This window comes from Acanthaster planci, linkage group LG13 (genome assembly GCF_054643075.1).
Source record: "Acanthaster planci isolate LZ-2023a linkage group LG13, COTS_SCS, whole genome shotgun sequence".
Taxonomy (NCBI): Eukaryota; Metazoa; Echinodermata; class Asteroidea; order Valvatida; family Acanthasteridae; genus Acanthaster; species Acanthaster planci.
Window position 1 is genome coordinate 2829542 of NC_141789.1, and position 23467 is coordinate 2853008.

Sequence of the window (23467 nt, forward strand, 5' to 3'; positions counted from 1 at the left end):
TTGACTCAAGGACACAATGAACCCATGCTGCACAGTGTCTGATATCTGGCATCTCATATCTGGTCTGCTTTAACATGGTCTCCGCAGGTTAAGGAGGCAGTAGAAATTTACTCTCAAAATGGGGCTCTTCTGTAATTTTTTTTGGGGGGTGAACATCCAGAAAATTGGGGCATCGATGATATAGACTCCATTTTGAACATGGACCTGTGTGACCTCAGAGTACACACCTCCAATGTTCCTGTTAATCTCCATAAAAAAAATTTGAGGGTGTCTTCTCTGGGATGCTTGGCAAATGAATTGGGCAATTCTGTCGTATTGTTGGATGAGAGAAAAAAAAAACATATCCTTCCAAGTTTAACCTTCCTAACTGAAAAGATTTCCCCCCTGGCCGGAGTGTCCTTTCTTCCAGCTTCTCTATTGTCGCAAGGTCGCCAGAGGCCAAACAACAAATTAAAGTTGAACTAAAAGTGTTGCTTTCCTCTCAAGACCACTAGGAAGATCGGATCCACTTTTTTTTCTGAAACACTTTTCTCAGGGCTGGAGTCTTTTGCCAAATTAGTCTTGTCAGCTTGGACATGTGGAGAAAGTAACAGGAAAACTAACCCAGCGTTGGCTGAACTTGGTCCATCGACATATTTTCGAGACTTTTAATTGCTACATGCACGATACTTCCTGTCAATTAGTAACCCTAAAACAGTCTAACGTGATCAGAACACTTCTGTCATGAAATTGGACGGACAAACAAACGACCAAACACGCTGAATTAACTTCAAAGAAAGGAAATGTAAAGGAAAAAAAGTTTAATTGAGAATGATAAATAAACTAATTGAAATTATATACAATATGTACAAAGAAATACTTGAAATGAAGTATGAAGTACTTGAAATTAACTCAAACTTGAGAAACAATCCAAACTCTGAACAATCCAAAATAAAATGTGGGGTTAAACCAACAAATTTTTAGTTTCAGCGGCAGTTTCAGGGAACTTATCTCGCTGTATGGCTTTGCAAAACTCAAATACCCAAGCTTAAAATGAACTCAAAGTAATCAAACAATTGAATTAATAATGACATCCTCAAAACAAAATGAATTTAACCAATGACAAGTTTGCAAATAAAGCCCACCAAGAATTAGAAAGCATTACGAAATTAATAGCTTCGTCAGCAACAAATTATAAAGTAGTTAATTCAAACCCCAGTTAGGTCCGATAACTGCTGGGTACTTCTAGACCAAGGTGGAAAGGCGGGTGATATCCGTCCTGTCCCTGTGGCTGTAACTGCGAAGTTACGGTCAGCCTTGGCTTGAGCTAAAGTATCAAGCTCAGGACTTCCCTGCCAGTGGTTTTCCCAGGCCTTACTCAGAGTCATCAGGTTGCTTCCATGGGAACAATGATCATCTACAAAAATTGAAATGACCGAAAGCTCTACAAATCCCTGTCCTTTTTTGATGAGTTTTGATCGATTTCCAAAACTTGAAACGAAATCCACACAAGACGTTACAAATCAACTACCAATTCTGCATTTCAATAAATCTGGGCCAAATACGGTACTTTTGCAGGGCAGAAAACACATCTCAGTAATATAACATATTTAAGCATATTCAGTCTTCATACAAATTCAACAATATGGACGATGTAAAACTTACAGTAATCCGGGGAGTTTGTGCACTTAAACTTCAGGCGGAAGCCATGTGGAGACTGGTCAATTCCTCAGGGTGTCAGTGGTATCAAGAACTTTGAAGGTGTATCACACTTTGACCTACGGCCTCAGAATCTCAGTTGGCCAACCCTTTACCTGCGGTGGGTGGCCGTACCCACTCACCCGTCGGTTCGGGTGGCGACCTAACACAGCCAGCACTTGGCAACTCTCTCTCATCAAACACACTGACGGACACCCTTCTTCATCCAACGCAAGAAATGATCTCACTCAACACTTACAATCAGCTTAAATTTTTAATGAATAATATACCTTTTGAATCGTTGTAAGGTTTCTGTTGTTACTGATTTGAATCTGCTTGGAAGAAGCCTCCATGGTGTGCAATTTTTTCTCATTTAAAACAAAAGAATTCTCCCTCCCTTTTCATGAATTTTGCATTTGAATATTCAAATTTGAAGAATAATATTCAAATATTCGATAATCGATGAATATTCGGTTATTCAGATATTCAGCACAGCCTGACTGTTATCTTCTTCTGGTATCGTCAATTCAACAATAATGGAAGGGATGTTGAAGGTCTGTATCCAGGTGAAATTTTTGTTTCGGAGGGGGAGGGATGAAAGGATAAAAAGGAGCCTTACAAAGTTCTTCCTTTCAGATGATATCACGTCCCACTTTTGATCACTGCACTTTGCCGGGAAGCCTTCAGAGTTCAAAGACCCGGCTGTATTTTCTCAAGGACCATCAATCCATCGCCCACTGGGTCCCAGATTCCTCCCCAGATTTTTTTTTTTTTTGGGGTAGGTTGCTAAATATTATGACATTAGTAGTGCTTGTGGCCTTGAGAAATGCCAGTCCACTTTCAATTGTTCAAGTGAATACTGTGGTGGGTGGGAGGGGGGGGAGATTGCTTGATAACAATGAGAACAACCCCTCAGTAGTGGCTGTCGGTGAGGGGGGAGGAGACAACTGCGGACATGTTGAATGTTTCTTTCGGCTTTCTGTTTGAAAGAAATCAGCATTCTAAATAAGGTACGTGTACTGCAGCCTTTCTTTTTTGGGGAAGGGGGTCGAGCGCACTTTTCAAGGACAGTCATTTTTAGAAAAAGAATCTCTCAGGCCTCCCTTGAACCCAAGACCTGGATATGCCACTGCCCCTCATCAGGAAGATGGCCCACAATCCCATTCCAGTGTCATCAGATTTGACTTCTGAAGATTGGAATCATTGTTCAGCAACATTTGTGAGTTACATGTTATCAAAAGTCAGCCAGAAACAAAACTGCATGGCATTTTGGCTGGTAACCGTTTTTTGGTTTTTTTTGCTTGGAAAATATTTTCTCTGCTAGTAATATTCAGCAACTTTGTTTTGCTAATGTACAGTTTTGCATGGTTGAATGTCAAATGGTAAGCGAAACATGAACTTGCACTGGGCAGGAAGGTGTGCACCTGCCACTACCGGTAGCAAATTTGAATTTCTGCTCGTAGTTGGTCAGTTGTGTAGTCATACATGTACATGTAGTTTATGTACATGTAGATGTAGTTTATGTACATGAAGAGAGATTGATGTGATGGATACTAACTGTTTGCCATGTACATGAACTGTCTGTTAAACCTTGGAGAGGAAATAAGACTGGTGTTCTGGAATATTTACAGATGGGCTTTGATTGAATTAGAACATGTGAGTGTCCTCAAACAGAATTTCATTTTTCTCAAGGCACTGACCTTTTGAAGAATTTCACACAATAAATCCGGACTTTGGCTCAAATCTGTTCGGATAATGCAATTTTGGTCATCTGCCCGGACAAGTCAAGAGATTCAAATACGTTATTGTTCCCCGCCCCACTGTTCAACCAGCGGTGTGCAATTTCACACTCATTAATTCAAATTATCCGGGCCCACCACGCCAGGATCAACCCAACGCCACCGGGGTTGGAAGACCCAGCAACCAGCTGTGGAGAAGGCAGACCATTTCCAGACCCAAACAGGGTCTGATGACATTCCTTCAGACCGCAGTGTTCCCAGGAAAGAAACCCTGTACATTTACCTACAGGTCCCTTTTGCCACTGACCGAGGTCCAACAATCCACCCCCCCTTCAAATTTCCTTCCCACCATCAATTCCAGTCAATTTGTCACAGTAGTACCAAACAGGTGTTCCCATGAATAGCCCCCCTGCTGTATCAGCACGCTATTTATCTGGAAAAATCTTACCCCTTACAAATAACATTGCATGATCCAGTTGTGATTTCTGTGGTTTCCGTGTCACCAGGCACCCGATATTACAAATATATTCCAAAACAGTATCAGCATGATAAACAGATGCCTTAAAGAAGCACTCATGAGTGTCATTAAAGTTCCTGGTCGTAGTTTAAACTCATTATAAGATCCCAGTTCTTCCCCTAAGGATAATTTTTGAACCAAAGGAATATCCACCAAGTAAACAACCTTTGAAACCTGTAGCTAGAAATCTTTGAACTCATTTCAGCTCCTTGTTAATTAATGGAGTACCGTTTGGAGATCAATGACGATTTGGATCAACAGATTTGGATCAACAAATTTCATGTATTGCCAAAGAAAAAAAAAGATATCAGGGCCTCGTGAAACAAATTGTTTTCTGTATTGTACAAAAATCAGCAAAAGTGTACTCCGTCTGCGTTTAGTTGCTAGAAAAAATAGAAATGAGATTTAATATGTGTAAAACCGGTTTGGCACCGGCTGGAAAATTCAGGGTAAACGAATAGATTGGCTTTTGATTATTTCAGCGAGTTACAGAATCACTCCGCCGACAGTCGTGCCTCATCAAACTCCCAGCTTTCTCTTTAGCTCGTAGGGCAGTTCAGTCTTGCGTTTGACGTGACATTTCATTCCCCCACGGTCAGTCGACAGGTACTAATGACTTCGCCTGGGACATCTATATGTCACGCAGGCTTGTTTTCTTTATTCCTTGTCTAGAATTGCACTGTGTGACATCACCGCCGCATAGCAGCTGCTATTTATATTTCAAAATTACTCCCTCTGTGTGAGCGCCATCAAGTTGAATTGTATTACACAATGGGTAACCTTGATCATGATAGTGTCATGGAGTGCTTGTGACTTTTGTCTCAGTTGTTGGGTCAATTTTTTCCTATACATACATGTGCATGTTCAGGTACTGTACTTCACAGGAGCATACCGGTGTTTACATGTGCAGACATGTGCAAACATCTGCCATAAATAATTTGTCTCAACACTGTACCTGTCTGCTGAATGCTCTCTAGAGATGCCTCTCAGGGTCTCAGGAGCAAGAAAGGGGGGAACTTGGGAGGAAGGTGGAGAAGGAAGACAGAAATTCACGACGAAGATGCTCATTGATGCAAAAGATGACTTTGGTCTTTCTCTTGAAGTAGACCAGATATACCAATCTAAGGATGTGCATATTTGCAAAGAAAATTGGTTCGCCTGAGACTTGGACCGGTGAATGTTGGCAAGTGCATTTATGAGCAAAGTTTGTAGGTTCCTCTGGCTATTCTTTATTGTTTCATTTCTCGTACTTGTGATGTACTTGCACATAGTCAGTATGGCTTCCCTCAGAAATCAAACTTTTAACTGTCAGCAAGTGCCCCTTGGTCAGACAAGAATATCATTCTTTGTTTAGAGTGGGGAGTAGGGCTAATAGTTTCAATCAGCAAGGTAATTTATAATATTAAACTATGAGGAATGCTGTGAGTGTCTCTCCATCTGCTCCGGTAAATCACCGGCTTCCCTTTGCCTTCAATTCTGCGACAGCAAGTCTGCTCATATCACTGGAGCCACTGCCACTTTGCCCCAGCCAAGGAAACACTAAAAAACATGCCCTGTGAGAAGTTTATCAATCTGTCAATCTGATTGGCCATCTCTTGGCCCAGGAGCAATACCCGATTGGTTAGTGATTAGCCCAGTCCCTGCCAATCACAGGGCAGCACTGACTTGGCTTCTCTAAAGCCCCACCCCCACATTTCTGCCCTGTGCAGTGCACTGTACTGTACATGTACATGTACATGTACACATAAAGCACTGAGAACATTGTTAGGCTTACTGGGTTCTGCGTGAATGAAATAGTGGAGTAGTTCATGCAGTTAGTAATGCAGTATGCCATGGTCCAGTGGAGATGTAGTGACAGTGCCAGCGCCGAGTGAAGATAGACTGTGTGTGTTCTCTCCCCTCCGGACAAAGATAACCCATGCTTCAGTTGCACACAAAAGTTATCTGCTCCTGAAGAAACTCGCTGCATGTGTGCTCTGGCAAGTTCCGGGATTGGCTATGCCGTGAATACATGTAGCTGGTCTGATCTTTGGAGGAAAGTCCACTGCTGTCAATTTGTTTGTACAACTCTGCATTGTTGGGGCTGAATGCCTTTTATTCCAGGGTTTTTATCTCCGCGGAACAAAACGTGTTACTCTGGAGAACAAACGTGTGTTTTTTTTTTTAACCCAACCTCAGATAATTCCCAGGAGTTTAGCGTGTTTGCCGATCGTTTCTAGGCTTCTATTTCTCTTTATTTTGGAAGACAAACGAAGTTGCCTTTTGGACTAGCTGGGTGGCAAGTTGTGCCCGTCCCCTCCTAGGTGTATTTTGTGACACGAGCTGGGAAACATGGATGGAAGAACTGCAGTTTGGAATTTATCTTCCAGAAGACAAAGGATTGCGAATATTTATCTTGTGTGGCTCATCGCAGCAGTGTGCTGTTTCTGTCAGGATCTCGTCGAAGCTGGCCAAGGTAATTCAACGGTTAAAACCGTGTTAATAAAGCCTGTGTATTCTTAGGCTGCCTAAAAATGTTGTTATACCCAAACCAATCAAGAGGAATGGGTTGAATTGTTTTTATCAGTTTTATATCTCTTTATTCCCAATTTATTTTCTTTTCTAGTAAAATGTCATTTGTCTGTTTGTGTTCATGAAATTTTTCCACTCTTCTTTTTGAAGTCTTGTTTCTTGGTTTTTCTTGATTATTCAGTAAAGAGTGTAAGCAGCGTTAAAATTATATAAAGACATGTACTCTGTCCATTTGCACAAAGCAGGTCTTTGTGATCTGTTCAGGAATTAGATCTAGAAACATTTTGAAGTTTAAGAGCACTGTAAGTGTAAACATTGCTGTGTTCTTCAACTTCTTAAATTCTGGATATGTAGGCCATATTTTACACTGGTCATATTGAAATGTGCGTGGAAACATCATTGACCACTCTGTTTATCAGTCTACTCAACCTTTGGTGGCGTGGTTTCTTGTTGCGTTGCATGTTCTTCACAAAAATTGTCGTACTGATCACTGGGTGCAGCAAAAACCACCTTGAATTCCTCCAGCCTTGGTGCTCATCATCTCGTGGTATTGCAAATTTCATGGCAAGGGCCGGAGTAAACTTTAGCTAATAACCCCAGTGGTCATGTTCAGGGTTTGTAGAGTACAAAGCTCAGTGCTGTAGTACTCGCACTCGGTACTCGTACTCGACTACAACACTGAGAAAACTCAGTGTTTCTTTACATGAGCCATTATGCTAATTTGAAAGTACTGAGTAGTTTGTTTGAGCTTTCGTCTTTTATTGTTCCTGATATCAAAGGATTCTTTCCTAACAAATGAGTAGTGCAGCTGTTGCGGTCCCTACCCTCAGCAATAGATGGGATGACACCTCTAGTTAACGGTGCTTGCAAACGAGACAGATGCCCTGTTATTAGGATAGGCACTCACATGCATGTACAAGTAACGGTATGTCCATCGTCCTTGGAGATGGGCCGCCCTGACGGCATCAGGCTCTTCTTCTTTCCTCGAGAGTCTCCGAAAACATTCCTTCCAGAGTAACATTCTCAGAGGTTCATCGCGTGCGTACACAATCTGACATTCACACCAGAGAAGAAATGTTCACCTTGCCTCATCAAAAAGAGGTTGCCAACATGAGGAAAGGACTGGCACTCACCTGTAAGTCCCAATTGACAAACGGTTTCCCCAAAGTCGCTGTGACATTGACGGATTGTCGGAGGCAGGGAGTCTGGAAACAAGATGAAAGGCTAATGACCTGATCTCCCGTCCAATTAGTAAACTGCTGCGCCGGAATTATTAAACGAAGGTTTGATCTGAAATCGGACGAAGACTCATCGGGCATAGCAACTTAAATGCAGAGACCCAAAGTGGTGACTAACCCCAAAGATTATTGATGTAATCAAACATGTTATATTGATTTATGGATTAATATACAGAGACTAACGAGCTTGAACCCACAAGTGATTTTTAACGATCATGCTTTTACATTACATGTATATCTTCCCACAATATTAAAAATGTCCACGCAATTATACGCTGGGATTAAGCTAATTCACAGGAAGCATCAGATATGTGCATTCAGTCATTTCATTTTTGTCTATTTGGGTGGAAAATTGGTCTGACGACGGCTGACCTGTATTCTGTGGAAGGACATTTTCAAGATTTGCAATCACTTCAGCCTGCAGCAGTGCAGGTCAGACTACCTCAATTATTTCTTAATATCATGCAGTAGTTTCTCTTTGGAATATTTTCTTAGTCTTGGAGGTAGAAACAAGCAGAGAATGTCTCGATCTTGAAACAAGGATAATTCCAATTTCTAAGAAAAAAATTACTTTATTACTGTTATGTACATGCATAAAAAGGCACTGATTCATTGCAAGCGGAGAACCAGCCCATTTCTTCACTTTGTCTTGAGCAGCATACCAGGTAATTCACATAACTTCCTGTATCAATATGTGTCTTCTTTTCAGCCAAAGCATATTATGTGCGGAAAATCGGGTATTTGGTTGTGGAGTTGGCAGCTTGTTAATCCCTTTTCATTCTGTGCCAATACAAGTTGGCAACAACTCGTTCAAGTCACATGCAGCTTGGATTTGCTTCCTATTTTGGTATCTGTGACTTTGCAAGTTTCGCACTCGAGGACATCTCCACTCCAGAAGAATTTTCCCGGAGATCTTTGAGTAGATCTTTCTTGTGGCAGTGTTGGCTGGTTTTTCTGCAAAGTCATCCTTTCAAGGTCAGCGAAAAACGTCAGAAAGTCTGGTGAAAGGTATATTTGCCAGGAGTACAGAGAGTGTCCTTTCAAGTCTGGTGAAAGGTATATTTGCCAGGAGTACAGAGAGTGTCCTTTCAAGGTGTAAGAGAGGAGTTTTTCTCTTATCGCCACTCCCAGAATGGCACACTGCTGGCATCAAATGACACGTGCAGTGTTTATCCAGTGGATGGATGGGTTTGAGATGGATGGATTGGGTTACCGGTACCATAGAGCTAAATGCCAGTACATAGGGTTGCGGTGGGATGGTGGAGAATTGGAGTGTGTGATCTGCCTGCTGCCCTGGACAAGAAATTGCAAACTTGGAGTTTGGATTTCTTACCAGTGTTTCCAAATGCCAGGCCTGTATCCCATAGTTGGTTGTACTTAGTAGCATATGGGTAGGTGGCCAGTGGAGGCTGAGATTTGACGTGTACTGGTACCTTGTGGTACTGCCTCTCTCTTTTTCCGATGAACCCGCCTACATACTTAGTTTAGGGTGTGTACCCAACAGGTGAGCTTGCTTACTTTGAGTTCACAGACGTGCATGTGTACATGTATGTCCGCATCTGTAAGTTATTGCTGAGCAGTCCGGATCTGTAATTTTTTGGTACTGTCAAGGGACTGGGATAGAGGAAGTTACACTGTAAAGCCCAAATGGAACAGGGGTGGAATACCGGTAGATTGAGGGAAATTCGCCTCAACAGTGTGCATTGAGCTCACCTCTCTCTTTGGACTTGGATAATGAAAACGTTACATAGGTTTACATACTGTGTACATGTACCGGTACCTGTGCATGATATTCCGCGGCCGTTCGGTTCATACCTCTGCGCTGTTGTCATTCGCCATTGTAACTGTTTTGATCGATGCTGTCAGGACTGGCAAGAGAAGGCCCCTATCTCCGGTCGGCACAAGTGGCTGAGTCATTATTGATCATTAGAAATCGTCTTCAGCTGTTGGCTTGATGTAGAACGAAGGGAGTTGTGTTACAGATTGGGCCTGGCAGTGTAACACGACCTGTTTGGCAGTTCTGGTTTTTTTTGTAAAGAGAATTAATTTATTGTCCTCTTTTTGTTTTGGACAGAGTCCAAATGTGCTATCTTCATGAGGGCATTGCGTGTCCATGTCCCATTTGTTATTTGTTTGCCAGACTGATGTGTGAGCGCGGTACAAATAACGTAGGTCAAGCACTCTTCACAAGTTAAAAACACTTGACTGTTTGGTTGTGTAGGCCGGCACCACTGCCCCTTTAATGTACTAACTCCAGGTACAGAAGTCTGTTAATACGTCCATAATTCAAAAAGATAGATCCATCATTTGCTGGAAAGAATGCGAGATCAAACTTGACGTGAGAAGGGGGGGGATGTTATTAAAAAGTTCCATTTGTGACACATGTGCACGTCGGACTTTAATTTGAACATTGTTATGGTCACATACCAGCCCCGTCGCTACATTTACTTCAGGTATCGTATCAATCAGGGGAGCCGCAGTACTTACCAGCTAGGGGGACATATCTCAAGAACAATACTCGTAGATAATTTTGATGCTGATGGTTTTTGCCGATGGGGAGGGGGCATCTGCTCACAAGGGGGGCCTGGCCCATCTAGACCCCCCCATCAGGGGAGGGGGGGCTGTCATATACGGGAACATGTACACTGTCCTGTATTTTTAGACATCTTTTTTAACTATTACTTTTAGAAGGAAAAAAAAACCCCAGAACATTCCTGCCATAGTGAAGCTGATTTCATACATCGTACGTATATATATACGACAGTGTTGTGACAAAACGGTCTTATGCCCCAACTGTCAGCATTGCTATTCACTGTTTGGAGATGTTTAAAAGAAATATGACTGACCATTTTTATTGATTCTTAGCTGGATAAGGCCAACCTGATCCGGCAAGGAACTATGCTCTCAAAACATCTGGGGCCAATTTCATAGAGCTGCTCCAGCCTAAATTTTGCTAAAGCATGAAAAAACCTTGCTTGACTGAAAAATCAGGTTACCAGCCCAAGCTCCATGTGCATGTATGTATTGTTTTAGAATGGTATTCACCTGTCTTGTGGTTAGCATGACAATCACATAGATTTTGAGCTGGTAACCTGTGTTTTTTAAGCAAGTCTTTTTTTTTTTGAGCTTAAGCAAGTTTTGTGCTTAAGCAGCTCTATGAAATTGGCCCTAGCCCTGGCCATTAGAAGAAGCTGTTTGGTAAGCACTTGGCATGGATGTGCAACCATGGATGGTGCTATCAAGCAAAAACGGGCAGTGGAGTTCTAGTGGTTCCATCTTGACTTGACAACAATCCATGCTCTGATCCACACGGTGGTCCCAAACCCCCAAATGTAAAACCAGGGGCTATCCATCAACTTCCAATCGAAGAGACCAGGGAGGACCCCCTGCCATGTTGGACCCTCTCCCTTCCCCCACCCACACCGCACACGCATACCACCAGACAAACCCCTGTTTACAGGTGCTGCACTTTCTGGCTTTGAATTATTGGCGGACTGGCCCAACTGGGCAGGTGCTGTGTTTATTTTCATTCACAGCATGTTGCAATAATTTTCCTAAGGAGTACAAGAGGCAATGTACTTTTTCTTTGTAGTTGGCAAAGCTGTTTGTAAGCTGCAACGGGGCACAAGTGGGTATTGTATCCTCCATTTATTTCAACGCCATGGCATCTTTACAATCAATCTATTCAGAACAGGTCGAGGTTGTAACACACTTTATGGTCCTTCAAGTCCTAATATAGCTTCCCTGAGGTTTTCCTTTAAACGCTATGGTAACTATCTACCCTGGCTCTGCAGATTTTTCCATTCTCAGCAATAGGCCTGCCTCATTCTGAAATTTGATGTCAGTTCAGATCCTCAGTTCACAGTATTGAAACATCAACAGCCTTTTACCGAGGGTAGATTCAAGGCCAAATGGGGGAGGGGGGGGTTGTGGAAGGAGGGCAAATATGTTTAAATGTTTCCATGTAATCTTGTATGGAGCATGTTATACACTTCTTTGTGGATGGGAAATGAAACCGACCTAAAAACTCACCTCTCTCTAATTGTTTTGACTTAAAAAATGGGGGGCGGGGAGAGACTCTTACTGTCCCCAATCCATCAACCTTTGCCTTAGGTATTGTCTGCACAGATCATGGTCTTGGAACAGCCACAGTTAATAGTCGGCAGATTGTAGTCATTCATAATTGACAGCTTAGTTGCAGAACCTCAAGAGGAAGATCCCTAGTGAGCCATCAGTCCATCATGACGAACCTGCAGGCCTGAATTTCTTGGAATGAAGCCCGTTGGCTCAATGCAGACAGTCCCCACCGTTTTTATGCAAAGTTTGGCAAGTCTTTGTTCCATGTTGAACCTGAATTGAGATTAACCGACCTTACACTTACAGTGACTTGGTTGCCAGAGATGTGAATGACTGAATTCAGTCGTAGCACATACAAGTGTATGGTCCTAGACATCTTTTTTCCCTTCAATTCACAGGGTTACAAACATATTTGCAGATTTTGACACAACAATAGAATTTTTTTTTATTCATTGGCCGTGTTGAGTTACCATTTAATGCTGGTTTATAAAAAAAGGATATTAGATTGTGCTGTTTTATTGGTGGGATAAGTTAAGCACTAAGAATGGTACACCTGGTGGAGGATTGAATGACACTTGGCCCAGTGGTTATTCCAGAAGTCATTTTACACTCGGCTAACCTGGCACCTGTCACTGTGCAAGTTCAGGTTTCCTCTCGGCGGCCTGAGCTAACAGATCCTGAGCCTCCGGTGAGCCCCCCCCTACTTTGTGAATGAATGAAGAGAGCGTTGATATCAGCGTGTGATACTCTTGGATCTGCAGATGAACTTTCGCACGTTGCGAGGGCCGAAGGCCGTGCAGAGGTTTTCTCATGGGGGAGGGGTGGGAGGAGAAGCATCCGTGGTCGACGGTGTTGGCTCATGAAAACCTGATGTGTTGTACAGAATGCGTTTTCACACTGCTTGGACCGGATTCAGGGGGGCGCAGGAGGGCGGGGGGTGTTGGAAGACTCAAAAATAGGATCCAGTCTGTGAAAAATGACTCACGGATGATGTGATTTTAAGCCTTGTCATAAAAGGTGTTGGATGGATTTCTTGGTCTTCATGATGGCTTCATTCTTTGCCAATTTGAATACAGGTTAATGGAGAAAGTGGAAAGTCCGCTTTGGCAACAAGACAATCGCACAAATTTTAACTTGTCTGTAGGCAGTACTTTCAAACCTTATAAGTTACTATTATTCACAAGTGGCTGAAGATATCATCAGATCACGGATATGGTAAGAGATAGCAATGGCATGCCAATGAATGATCATGAAGCCATCTAGATGTGTTCACATTGATGTCATTTTATCCAAGGTTCAAACCAAAGGGATTGGGGCAGACGGATAGGGAAGGATTAAAGAGGATTCCATGGAAGTTTTTCCTCAATGGGGGAGGGGGGTTCATGATCACTTTTGTGCATGCGTCGCAGCATTACACATAAATAATAATTAAAAAAGAGACATTGAGAGATCCAGAAAACTTGAAATATTGGAATGCAAATCAAAGGCACAAGAGTAATAGAGAGAATAGACATGTACAGTAATTACCTGGCAAGAAACTCAAGTTGGATTAGTTTTTATAATCTCCATTTATCTCGGAGTATCTGTACAGTATACCTGTGATAATTTCAAGTTATATAACTAATGTACATTTAATCTAAGTTCAAGTTGGATAATTATGTTTAATCCAAGTTCAAGCTGGATAACTACATTTAATCCAAGTTCAATAACTTGATACTCTGTATCTTGAAGTAATGTTCTGTACATGAGTGTGAAATGTGGTTGATAAATTTAGGTAGTGGATATGCATTATTTTTGACTCGGCCGGAAGGGTGTTTACAAGACAGGTGCATCCTGAGAAGAGAGGAACTGTACGTGACAAGGGAAATGGTACAAAGCGTCTGCTGGTCTGTCCCCCATTTTACCAACTCATCTTAGGAGCTAGCACACTTTGGCAAAGTTGGCATTCTCGGCCGCAGGGGAATTCCACCCACAGAAAAGTTTCTAAAGTGCTCATACTTCTAAGATTCAGAGAGACTTTTAAAGCCTACATTGTCCATGACAGCATTGCCGTACAGAGATTGGTGTTTTTCTCATCGTGGCAAGTAAGGATGTTTGCCCGAGTGAACCTGCATTGAATTTAATTCTCAAACCACTGGGCTGTAGAGAAGACTTCCACCTCACATCAGTGGGTGAGATGAAAGTAGGAGGCCACTCTTGTCAAGTGTCAACCACTTGCCCATCATCCATAATATTTGCTGACATCAAGGACTCCTTTTTACATCAAGCAAGCACTGTACCCCACAGGCCACCAGTAATGTGATAATCCAGGCCTCTATGTACATTATATGCATTAAAACAGCCTGGAGCGCGTGATACAGGGACTGCCCCAGGCTCTGTCTGTTGAAATCAGAGCCTTTTTGTGGGACAGTTTCTAAGCCCTGTGTTAAGTGGATTTTCAGGAGGGTGTTAAATACCCCTGGCACACAGGAAGTTGTTGATCTGCCCCCTTGATTATCTTCATTGAAACTGATTTGGGTGTTTTGTTTATCAACCAGCTAAGCTTGGGTTTTTTTTTCCCTTGAGGGTAATTAGCCCCTTGTGATTACAGTCCCCCATTTTTTTCACTGGGCAGTGTTTGTTTTGCGTGTAAGCCAGCACACAAGAAAAAGGAAGTTAGTGTTTACATTGCATTGTGTCCTGAGTGATTTGATTAGTGCTGGATGGGGAAGGATATTGTTGTGGTGGAGCACCATTGTATCAGGTCAGAGTGTTAAAAGTAAGCAAGATCTTAGTCCCAGTATTTCAAAGGTTCTCCTCCAATTTCAATGTGATTTTTACATACCAGGGGGTTAGGGTTAAACAATATCCATTTTAAACACCCAGCGGCAAAGAAAATGTCCTATTTTCTCATCACCCTGAGTGAGTTTCCCCTTCAAGACAGTTTTAGTGTGCAGTACGAGTGCAACTGAGTCACAATAAAATGTCTGTACTTCTTTGTTAATTTCATCTGCTCACCTTTGAATTAAATAAATCTTTCTTGGTGGACGTTGCTGTCTTACTTTCATTGTTATTCAATCTATTATATTCTGAATCCAGTCTTGGGCAAGAAACTACCAGCCAACTGGACCCCATACCTTCCTTTGGATTAGAGTCCCCAAGACCTTCACAGGGAATAGGGGACAGAAACCACACACAGCTAATAAAATTCTCAAGGATGATGGCAGGAGGGAGCACTTCCTCTGCATGCTCTGTGGGGGAAATAATTACCCAATACCCAAAATACCTCTGCAGGGGAGATATGAGAGGTAGAGAGCCCTGGTGTGGGAAGGTGTTAGCTGATGCACAACATGAGTTCTAATGTCTTTGGCTGTTTCCTTAGGGGGGGGTGGGTCGGTCAGTTTTTGTTTCTCCAATTCACTCTCTCTTCTCTGTTCTGTCCAAGTCATCTTGATGTGTATGTATGACCAGCTCTAGAAAAATGGGTACGAGTCACCAGATTCAGGTTATGATTCTTGGATGTGGCTGGGTTCTGTACATCAAAAGCTACAATTTGATGTATGAATGACCCCTGTACATGTAGTGCACTGCGTTCCGGAGATAGACATTTGTATGTCCACATTTTCGGATTCAATAAATGCACTATTCGAGAAAAAGCTCAGTAAGTGTAGCACTTGGAAACACAATGCTATGTAGGATTTCCTACCGAATGATCAATTTTTCATCTTTATTCATCAGTATCCATGTTTGTAGTCACAAATTCTGAAAATCTAAACATTATAGATGCTATTAAATGAAAAAACACAAAATCACATTTTTGAAGAAATTTTGCCTTCTCCAATAACAGAACAGGCCATTACAATGTTTTGGCATTGCGCGACTTATTACCCTTTTTTTAGTAGAGCGGATCACATATGATATAACCCAACATGTGCTTTGTAGGCCTAATGGAAATTTGCAGTCATGCATGGAGCGTCGTAACACTTGCAGCAGCCTGTTATTTTTATTACCACCAGGATTTCTCTGAAGTTTTTTGGTACCCCAAGCAGTGGCCTGAATTGATTTATGTGCAAAGTGCTGTCATATGGCGATTTGTCCCTACGAATTAATAATTGACAGGTGTATTTGATCCTTATTTGTGAAGGTTGCTTTGGTGAAATGGTTGAGATTCCTTCCCTTACTAGTAAGTATGTGCAACCTTCGGAGAGAGAATTCTAGGTTGAAATTTGAAGTATGAGGAAAGTAAATTTGTCAGTGCCATACATCGTGATCTGATCGGGTAAAATAACGACCAATTACTGGATTGTGTGAAGGCCCTTATTTAAGCTCGTACAAGCATCTGTAACTGGGTATTAGTATTTTCTGTGTCAGTTCAGTTTTCATCCTAGCAGTTTTTAATCCAACCTTTTTACAAACTCTATGGATTAGGTTGAAAACTGTTGAACATATTTTATGTGTCATTGTTTTTTGGTGTTCACGTTATCTGATTTTAAATTAAGGGGATATTTTTCTTCAAAACTCCAGGTTGTTCTGATGGCGTAACTGAAGGCTTTGAAGATAAACACCGACTGGCAGCTTGCTCGGGATCGTGGGAAGGTCACGTGGGCAATGCCTCTTCCTTGTGCGCGGCCGGTTGGGATGTGTGCAGCTGGGTGGACGAGAGCATACTGAACACGGTCACGTGGCCCGAAGCAGTGTCGCTGTCCGGGTGCTATGCCTTCAATGCGGGGCAAGACAGGGGGCAGTGTGGGCCGTGTGCAGACAGCATTGAGCAGGTGAGTTTGAATAATTGAGAAGTGCAGAATTATTTTCTTAGCGTAAAGTTTTCGTAAACAGGCTACCTGCCAAAATGCCGTGCCAGGGTTATTGCTTGTGACTGGTACTGTGCCAGTCTTTGCTCAGCGTGTAATTTGCATGTAATTTAGCAGATTTTCATAGCGACTCCTGAAATTGTGCCTGCAGCACTGTCATTACCAACATCATAGTTCTACTTGCAGATTGTTACCGTCTCCGTTAGTACACTGTAGGCCTACATGTACAAGTTTGTAAGTGGGGCATTTGACTCAAGCACAGTTTCTTCATACAAATGTATAGAAGGTATCACTGGGATCTACTTGTGTTGCACTGACGCTGAAGTCAGAGTCAAAGCAGGTACATGTACATACATAATGTGTCACTGGACACTGATTTTCAGCCATGTTGAATAATCGTCAAACAGGTCTGCTGATTTGGTGCCTCTCATTGGCAGCATTGGTTGAAACAAGTGTCACCTTGTGAGTCTAATTTCACGACCCTAAAACTAACACCACTTTTTAGGCTCTGGAAGATACGGGATCATCATCAAGCATCTGTCGTGGGAGGGGCCTGTGCAGCACAGGAAGTGCCACCTGTAGGTGTACTCCTCTCGGGCCTTATTCCCTGTTAGCATCTGTGTTGTGTCATACCCCAGTCCAAGGAAATGAGCCTTGCTGTGTCTGCCCTCGGTGGGTCCTTGCTGCTGACAAATGTTCTAAATCCGCTTCCCAAGTTTACGTGGACATCAGGATTCAGACAGCCACGGTACACATGTGTACAGTAATTCTCTCATGGGTTCATTGCAACGCCCTGTACAATGTACATGTACGTGTATACATACATGTACAGTACCTTGTATATGTTCTGTTAGCCTCTTCCCCCCCTCCATCCCCCAACAAAATCCTCAGCCGTTCTCCTATGCCAGATTATTATGGGTATAACATCACGGTCTTGTTTGGAAGAACAACATTCCGTCTTTTCAGTTTGTCCTGATTGTTGGCATCCTTGCCTCTATGAATCCATGTTTGGGAAAGCAGTCTCCACATATTTTTTCAAGTGCGCGCCCGTACCTTGCATTGTTTAGATTGTTGCCTGGGCCCTATCAATCCATCATAACGCAGTCCCGTTTGATTATTTCACCTGCTCCGCACCTGAGTTCTTCCGCAGAGGGGGAAAACAGCCCCCCACTAGAGGCCACCGCATCCCTGAGAAAATTTTTGGTTGAAGGGGGGAAGCGGAAACGGGTTCCTCCACGGAGATGTGGAGGTTTTTTTTTTCTGCTTCTTCAGTAAAGCCGTGAGTATTCCACTCTTCAGCCTGTCACTTCTCATGCTTGCAGTTGTAAAGAAATGGAGCCTTGATTAGCTTGTTGCATTCCAGATTGGGTCAGCTTTGTTGTCAGTTGGGGCTTCCGTCCTGTCCGTGTTTAGCTTTCTTAGCCGGAAAGGAATGCTCCGTCTTTTGCATCGGCAAGGTGGGGTTTCAAACAGTTGATGGTTTTCCTTTAGAAAGTAAGGTTTGGGGAGCTTCAATTTGTCGCAGCAATCTTGCATGCCTGCTTCAGAAATTCCAGCTTCAGGAGTCCCATTTCTTACTGGAATACCCTCATGTATTGTGAAAAGTGTATTCTTTTCCCCTTTTTTGGTGGGAGTTCATTTTAAAGGCTTCTCTCTGTCTCTTGAAGAAAAGGTGATAATATAGGGTATATATTTGTATCCAAACAGACCCACTTGATAATAGCCCAACGACCCCTTTTTTTTTCCCCCTGGCCCCACCGTGCCCCCGGAATTCCGCTCGATGTAATCCCCTTGTTGGGAATGGCTCACCCGTTTATCGGAGTCTTTGCAGAGTTCCTGAACCATGTTATTGTTATTGAGCCTCCATCGGGGCCCACTGTTGGACTGCCCCCCCCCCGCCGCTGTTTGCCCAGCTTGTTTTGTGGAGCGGAATTCTTCATTCTTCTCTTTTCTTGAAAAGTAGACCTTGGAACAGGTGAGGCACTAACCTAGCCTTGCGCTTTAGCTTGGGGGGAAGAGTCCAGCAGAAGGCAAACATCACCGGGTGTTGGTGGTCACCAGGTTACTTAAGTGATCTTTTGTGGAGATAATTTGGGTAAACACAAACATCAATTAATAACAAGTGGGGGGGGGTCCCACAAGTTGCATTTTCTTCCCTGCCTTGTGGATTTGAGCTTGTGACAATTAGAACTGTCATTTGCCAAAACAAATTAGGAGCATTCCAATTGATTGCCATACCCCACAGCCCTAGAGCTTCCTGGTAAGCAGTTAATTTGGTCCCTAATTACGTGTACAGCAGTCTCTGTTGTTTAAGATGCCACTAAAGTGCAGGAATGGTCAGCCAGCCTCATTCCTGTGCTCAAACAGCATTGGCAATAACTGTAGTATAGTCTGACTACCAAATATTGTAAGTATAACGCGCTTTGAGGTTGGACAGTCAATGTTAGTTCCCCGATTTATTGGGAGTTGACAAACTAGTTCCCGAGGCGAATACCACAGTAGCTGTAGTTTGTCAACTCCCGGTACCTGAGGGGAGCCAACATCGACTGTCCAACCGAAACAAACCCTGCTGTATTTGTTTTACTATACCATACCTCATACCGGTACATATTTTATTTAATAACCTCGGAAAATAGAAACAATGTGTGCCGCCATCTTTTCATATGAGCTGCATACCGTAGTAGGCTCAAGCCACCGCGAGAGCACAGTACACTGCGCATGTGTTTTTTTTAACTGTAAGCCGGGCGACAGTAATAAAAACGCATGCGTATAAATTACACCTTGCGTAAACGATCATGTGTGCGCTTGGCAAACAGTAAAAATAGTGGCTGGCGCGTGAACGTGAATAGACCAATGAGAGTTCAGCAATCCGTCATGAATATGTATGAGCTATAGTAATCCATGTACATGTAAGAAACATGTTCTTTATAATAGATAAACTGTGTGTCATAGTCTTTTCTTTAATAATTTACCGGTACAACGTGTACCAGAACACCATCTCACCAATATAACACTCCATCGAAAGCTCCCGTCTGTAAAAAACTAAAAAACACACTTGGTTTGACAAGTTGCCAGATAAGATGCCGGTGCGTTGTAAATACTTGGTACATAAATGTACTCATGTACAGCAGAGCTCTCCTCCCTCCCCAATAAATATGGAACCATCTTGAGTAAACCATGGGCTGCTTGAGCAGATATCTTTGACTTATACACATACGTACCAATCTTCCTCCTGGTAAAATGGCCTCACCGAGCATTCTCCTTCTCCAGTTGCGTACTAGAAGCCTGCAACATACACCTGTTGAGAGGATTTTCAGTTGCGTGATTTTTGACAGTCAGCGTTCAGTTTACATGTACGCAGATGTGCATGGAAACGCGCGCCCTCGAAGACTCCCAACATCCTGGCGTACAATGTACATGAAATTGCCAATAGAAATACCCAGATCCGAAAATGCACGCACCTCCGTGGACGTGGTACATGCACATACATACATGTACTTCCTGAAGTGTCTTTAGCCCATCATGTTACGTCCTGTGACAAACCTCCATAACCACAGATGTGCCAGCAACGAGGTGCAGCTTAAGTAGCCACCCCAGAAATGTTCAGTTAGTGTCATACAGGTGGTTTTTTTCTTGGTTTTTTTTTAAAAGATTTTTATGGGGTGAACACACTTTCTGGCTGAAAAAGTTATGTGCAGACTCTGTGGAATGCATTTAAAGTCTGTTGAACCAGCACACATTTACATCCATGTATGTACCGGTACATTTAAATTTTAAGCTTCCTAATTTGGGTGAACTCTTGCTTGCAAGTTCAAGCGTGCAAGTTGGTCAACATTGAAAGCTACATGTACATGTATTTTGTGTTACCGGTACAGCTGTGGCTTGCATGAGCACCATTGCAGTTATCCATGTAACTTTATGCTACATGTATCTCTGCTGAGAAAGCTATGCACTGTACTTGCACTGGTACATACATGTACCTGTACTTTCAAACCAGGTGCAGGTTCATTTTGAAAATTTGGGATGGAGGAAACATTTCATAGAATGTAGAAACTAGTGTCTTGACTTGTTATGTGTGTTTTGTAATTGTTTTTCTTCAGTGGCAAGTTCACTTTCATCATTCCAATGCCAAAGGTCTGTCCATACCGTACATCATGTTCTTTACTTCTCTCCTTCAAATTTCAGTAAAAAAATCCCCTCTCTTTCTTTTTGAAAGCTTGGCATAGAGTTCTGTGCTACTATTTCTAGTAAACATGCGTTCCAAACCTCACAAGTATGAAACTTGAATGGAGCCCCACTCTGGGAAATGGCATCGGCATAATGTAGTGGCAAAGCAATGTGTTGTATTTGTAACATGTCGTAAGGTTTGATGCTATGTGCAACGGTCAGTCTCATTCCACAGTGGTTCCTGCTATGCCTTGGGAGTGGTGGAATTCCACGCACCTCACGAATGTTAACATTGTGACAGCAATTAACACGCGTGTCATTTCCTGGACGATGCCAAGAATGTGAAGTCTAATTAATGAGAGCTTACAGCCTTGGCGTGACTCTGCGTCACTGGTCATTGAGTTCTTGCCTTGCTGCAGTGTAGGGTCTGTTTGTTTCGCCTCACAGTTTTGTGTTTCCTGCAATTGAGCGCTGAAAGTATGGCTGGCCGTCAGTACAAAAGTAAAAGAATGATTATGTAAAGTGTTTAAAAATCCCACTCAGCCGTCAAATACCAGTTACATGTGCATGTACATCATACTATATTGCTAAATACTAAACAAAAAATCGAAAATACAACCCACTATAAATTAATGGGACAAATGTACATTTTGAACAAATTTGTGGTAAAATCAAAACCAACGCAAGGTGGATTTGATCATAGAGATGATTTGATCAAGTCTTTGGTCAAGATTGATGAACTTACATGTATGTCAACAAGAATGGTACTAGCACCTGTACATGTGCTTGGTATGTACTTAGTTTTAGCAAAAAGACATGTTGAAACTTTTTTGTGCAGGTTTTTATTACATCAAGTTTATTCTTTTTTTTTCTCTCTGTCTTTTAGTGCCTGGGATCAGTTTCGGTATTCTCTCGGGTCATTTCAAGACAGAAGTATGTACAGTTGTGAATAGCACAAAAATATACTTGGAATATTTGCCTCACAGCCTCCTCAAAAAAAAAGTCAAATAATATTATGTGGCTTCATTACAGCGCTGTGTTCCCCTTGCTCTGACAACTAACTAATGCAGGGCCTTGAGATGAAATTCAACAGCCATGTTTCAAATTAAGAAAAGAAGAAAGAGGGATCAAATGATACCCTCTAATCACCTGGCACCAAGGGTCCAGTCCCTTGTACCTGCAGGAGCACTGAAAAATGTGCGGCATTTCTCCAATACCAAGGTGGGGGGGAATATGAAAGGATTACCCATTGGCAGGATTACAATCCCTCCTTCCAAGGCTCCTCAGTTTTTTGGTATGGTAAACCCTTAATGATGTACTTAAGTGGATCAGTACAGCCCCCTAAATCCCACCTCTCTTTAGTGAAAACATCCTGTCCAGCTCAAGTTTCTATTGTGTCAGACCAATTTGCCAGGGCTAACCTGACTAATTAGAGCTCTGCCTCTTCAGAGGACAGTGGCTCCTATCAAGTTTCTCCCCCAGATTTTATGGATGGGATCAACTCTATACCCCTACTTAGAGAAGGCTTAGAATAAGGGGCTATTGATATTATAGCCGTTACTCTTAGCTTGAGAGTCTGAGAGACTGAGCGGGTTTTGTATCAACTTTATGTTGAAGGCCGTGATACCAGAACTTGCAACCCATGGTCTGCTATTGTTACAGGTGTTCTTGCATGCCCAACCAGACCCCCCCCCATGGCGTCAAGCATTTGAAAAACAGAAATTTTGCTGACATTTGCGAATTTCCGAGATGGGTCGGGCCCCAGGGGGTAAGGGGCAGGAAGCTATAATCTATAATCTATAAAGCTATTTTCTGCTACACATTAAAAAAAAATGTTTTTCTCTACATAATGTATCTTAGCAGGATGTATTGTGCAGGTGAGTGTTGTGTGCAGTGGTTCTGAGTAGCTGCAACATGCGACAAGAAACTGGAGAATTCTGATGTTGTGTACGTGTAGATTTTTTGCCATGGGTGGGAGGGAATTCCTGAAAATATCATCCATACTTGTGTATTTCTTGGTCACATTCTGCCCGTCGTCATTTTTAGTTATTGAGTCTGTCATTTTCATTCATATCAGGGATTAACTTCTGGTCAACATTCAACATTCATATACATGTATACTGGTGCCAAAATCTTTTCCTTGTGAATACTGCGTGTTAGTAAAAACAAATCATACATGTAGCTTGCAGTATTCTGACTGTATTTGAAATTGGTAAATTTGAACAAGAAAAATAGTTTCGTGAGCAAAATGTCGTTATTGACGCAGTATTCACATATGCATGTAGACCCTGACTTTATTTGTGACAATTCCCAGTAAATGAGGGAAATTCGGATTTAAATCTGTGTACCCAAATCTAAGGTTTATTTTTAAAAAAGAAGTTAACAAATATTCTTGGTCAAAATTTTTCCAAGAATGAAGTAAAAGCTTTTCTAAAGTGCTGCAAAACTTTTAAATGACAACCTAGCTCAGCTTGGTAAGTGCACGTGACGCGCGAGCTTCAACTTCAGCGTTCCCCTACCCAGGCTACCCCCATGCAAAATACATATACCGGTATCTTGTCTCTTCAACTGGCTCAAGACTTTCTTAAGGGATGGGAACTGAACTTGACTGCATGAGCTTGGCAATAAGATGATTCAAGCATACTTTGTGAAATCAGATTTCAGCCTGCACCTGGCATCCCCAATTAGGCATGTGGATTGTGAGACGGAAGAACCGCAAGGTCGAGCAGGCGTTATCAGCCAGCAATGTAG

The 23467-nt window shown here is 42.4% G+C and overlaps 1 protein-coding gene across 2 annotated transcripts in view; it reads left to right on the plus strand.

The window, feature by feature from the left end:
- The first annotated feature begins 5679 nt into the window (after positions 1-5679).
- Positions 5680-23467, plus strand: part of LOC110977079 (uncharacterized) — a 43676-nt gene continuing 25888 nt past the window's right edge. The window contains exons 1-2 of one of the 2 annotated variants that reach the window (XM_087144815.1): positions 5680-6388; positions 16263-16513. In XM_087144815.1, coding sequence (XP_087000941.1) covers positions 6265-6388; positions 16263-16513 — 375 coding nt within the window. In that variant the 5' untranslated portion in view covers positions 5680-6264. The remainder of the gene's footprint in view (positions 6389-16262; positions 16514-23467) is intronic. The other variant, XM_022230884.2, reaches the window with a different exon arrangement.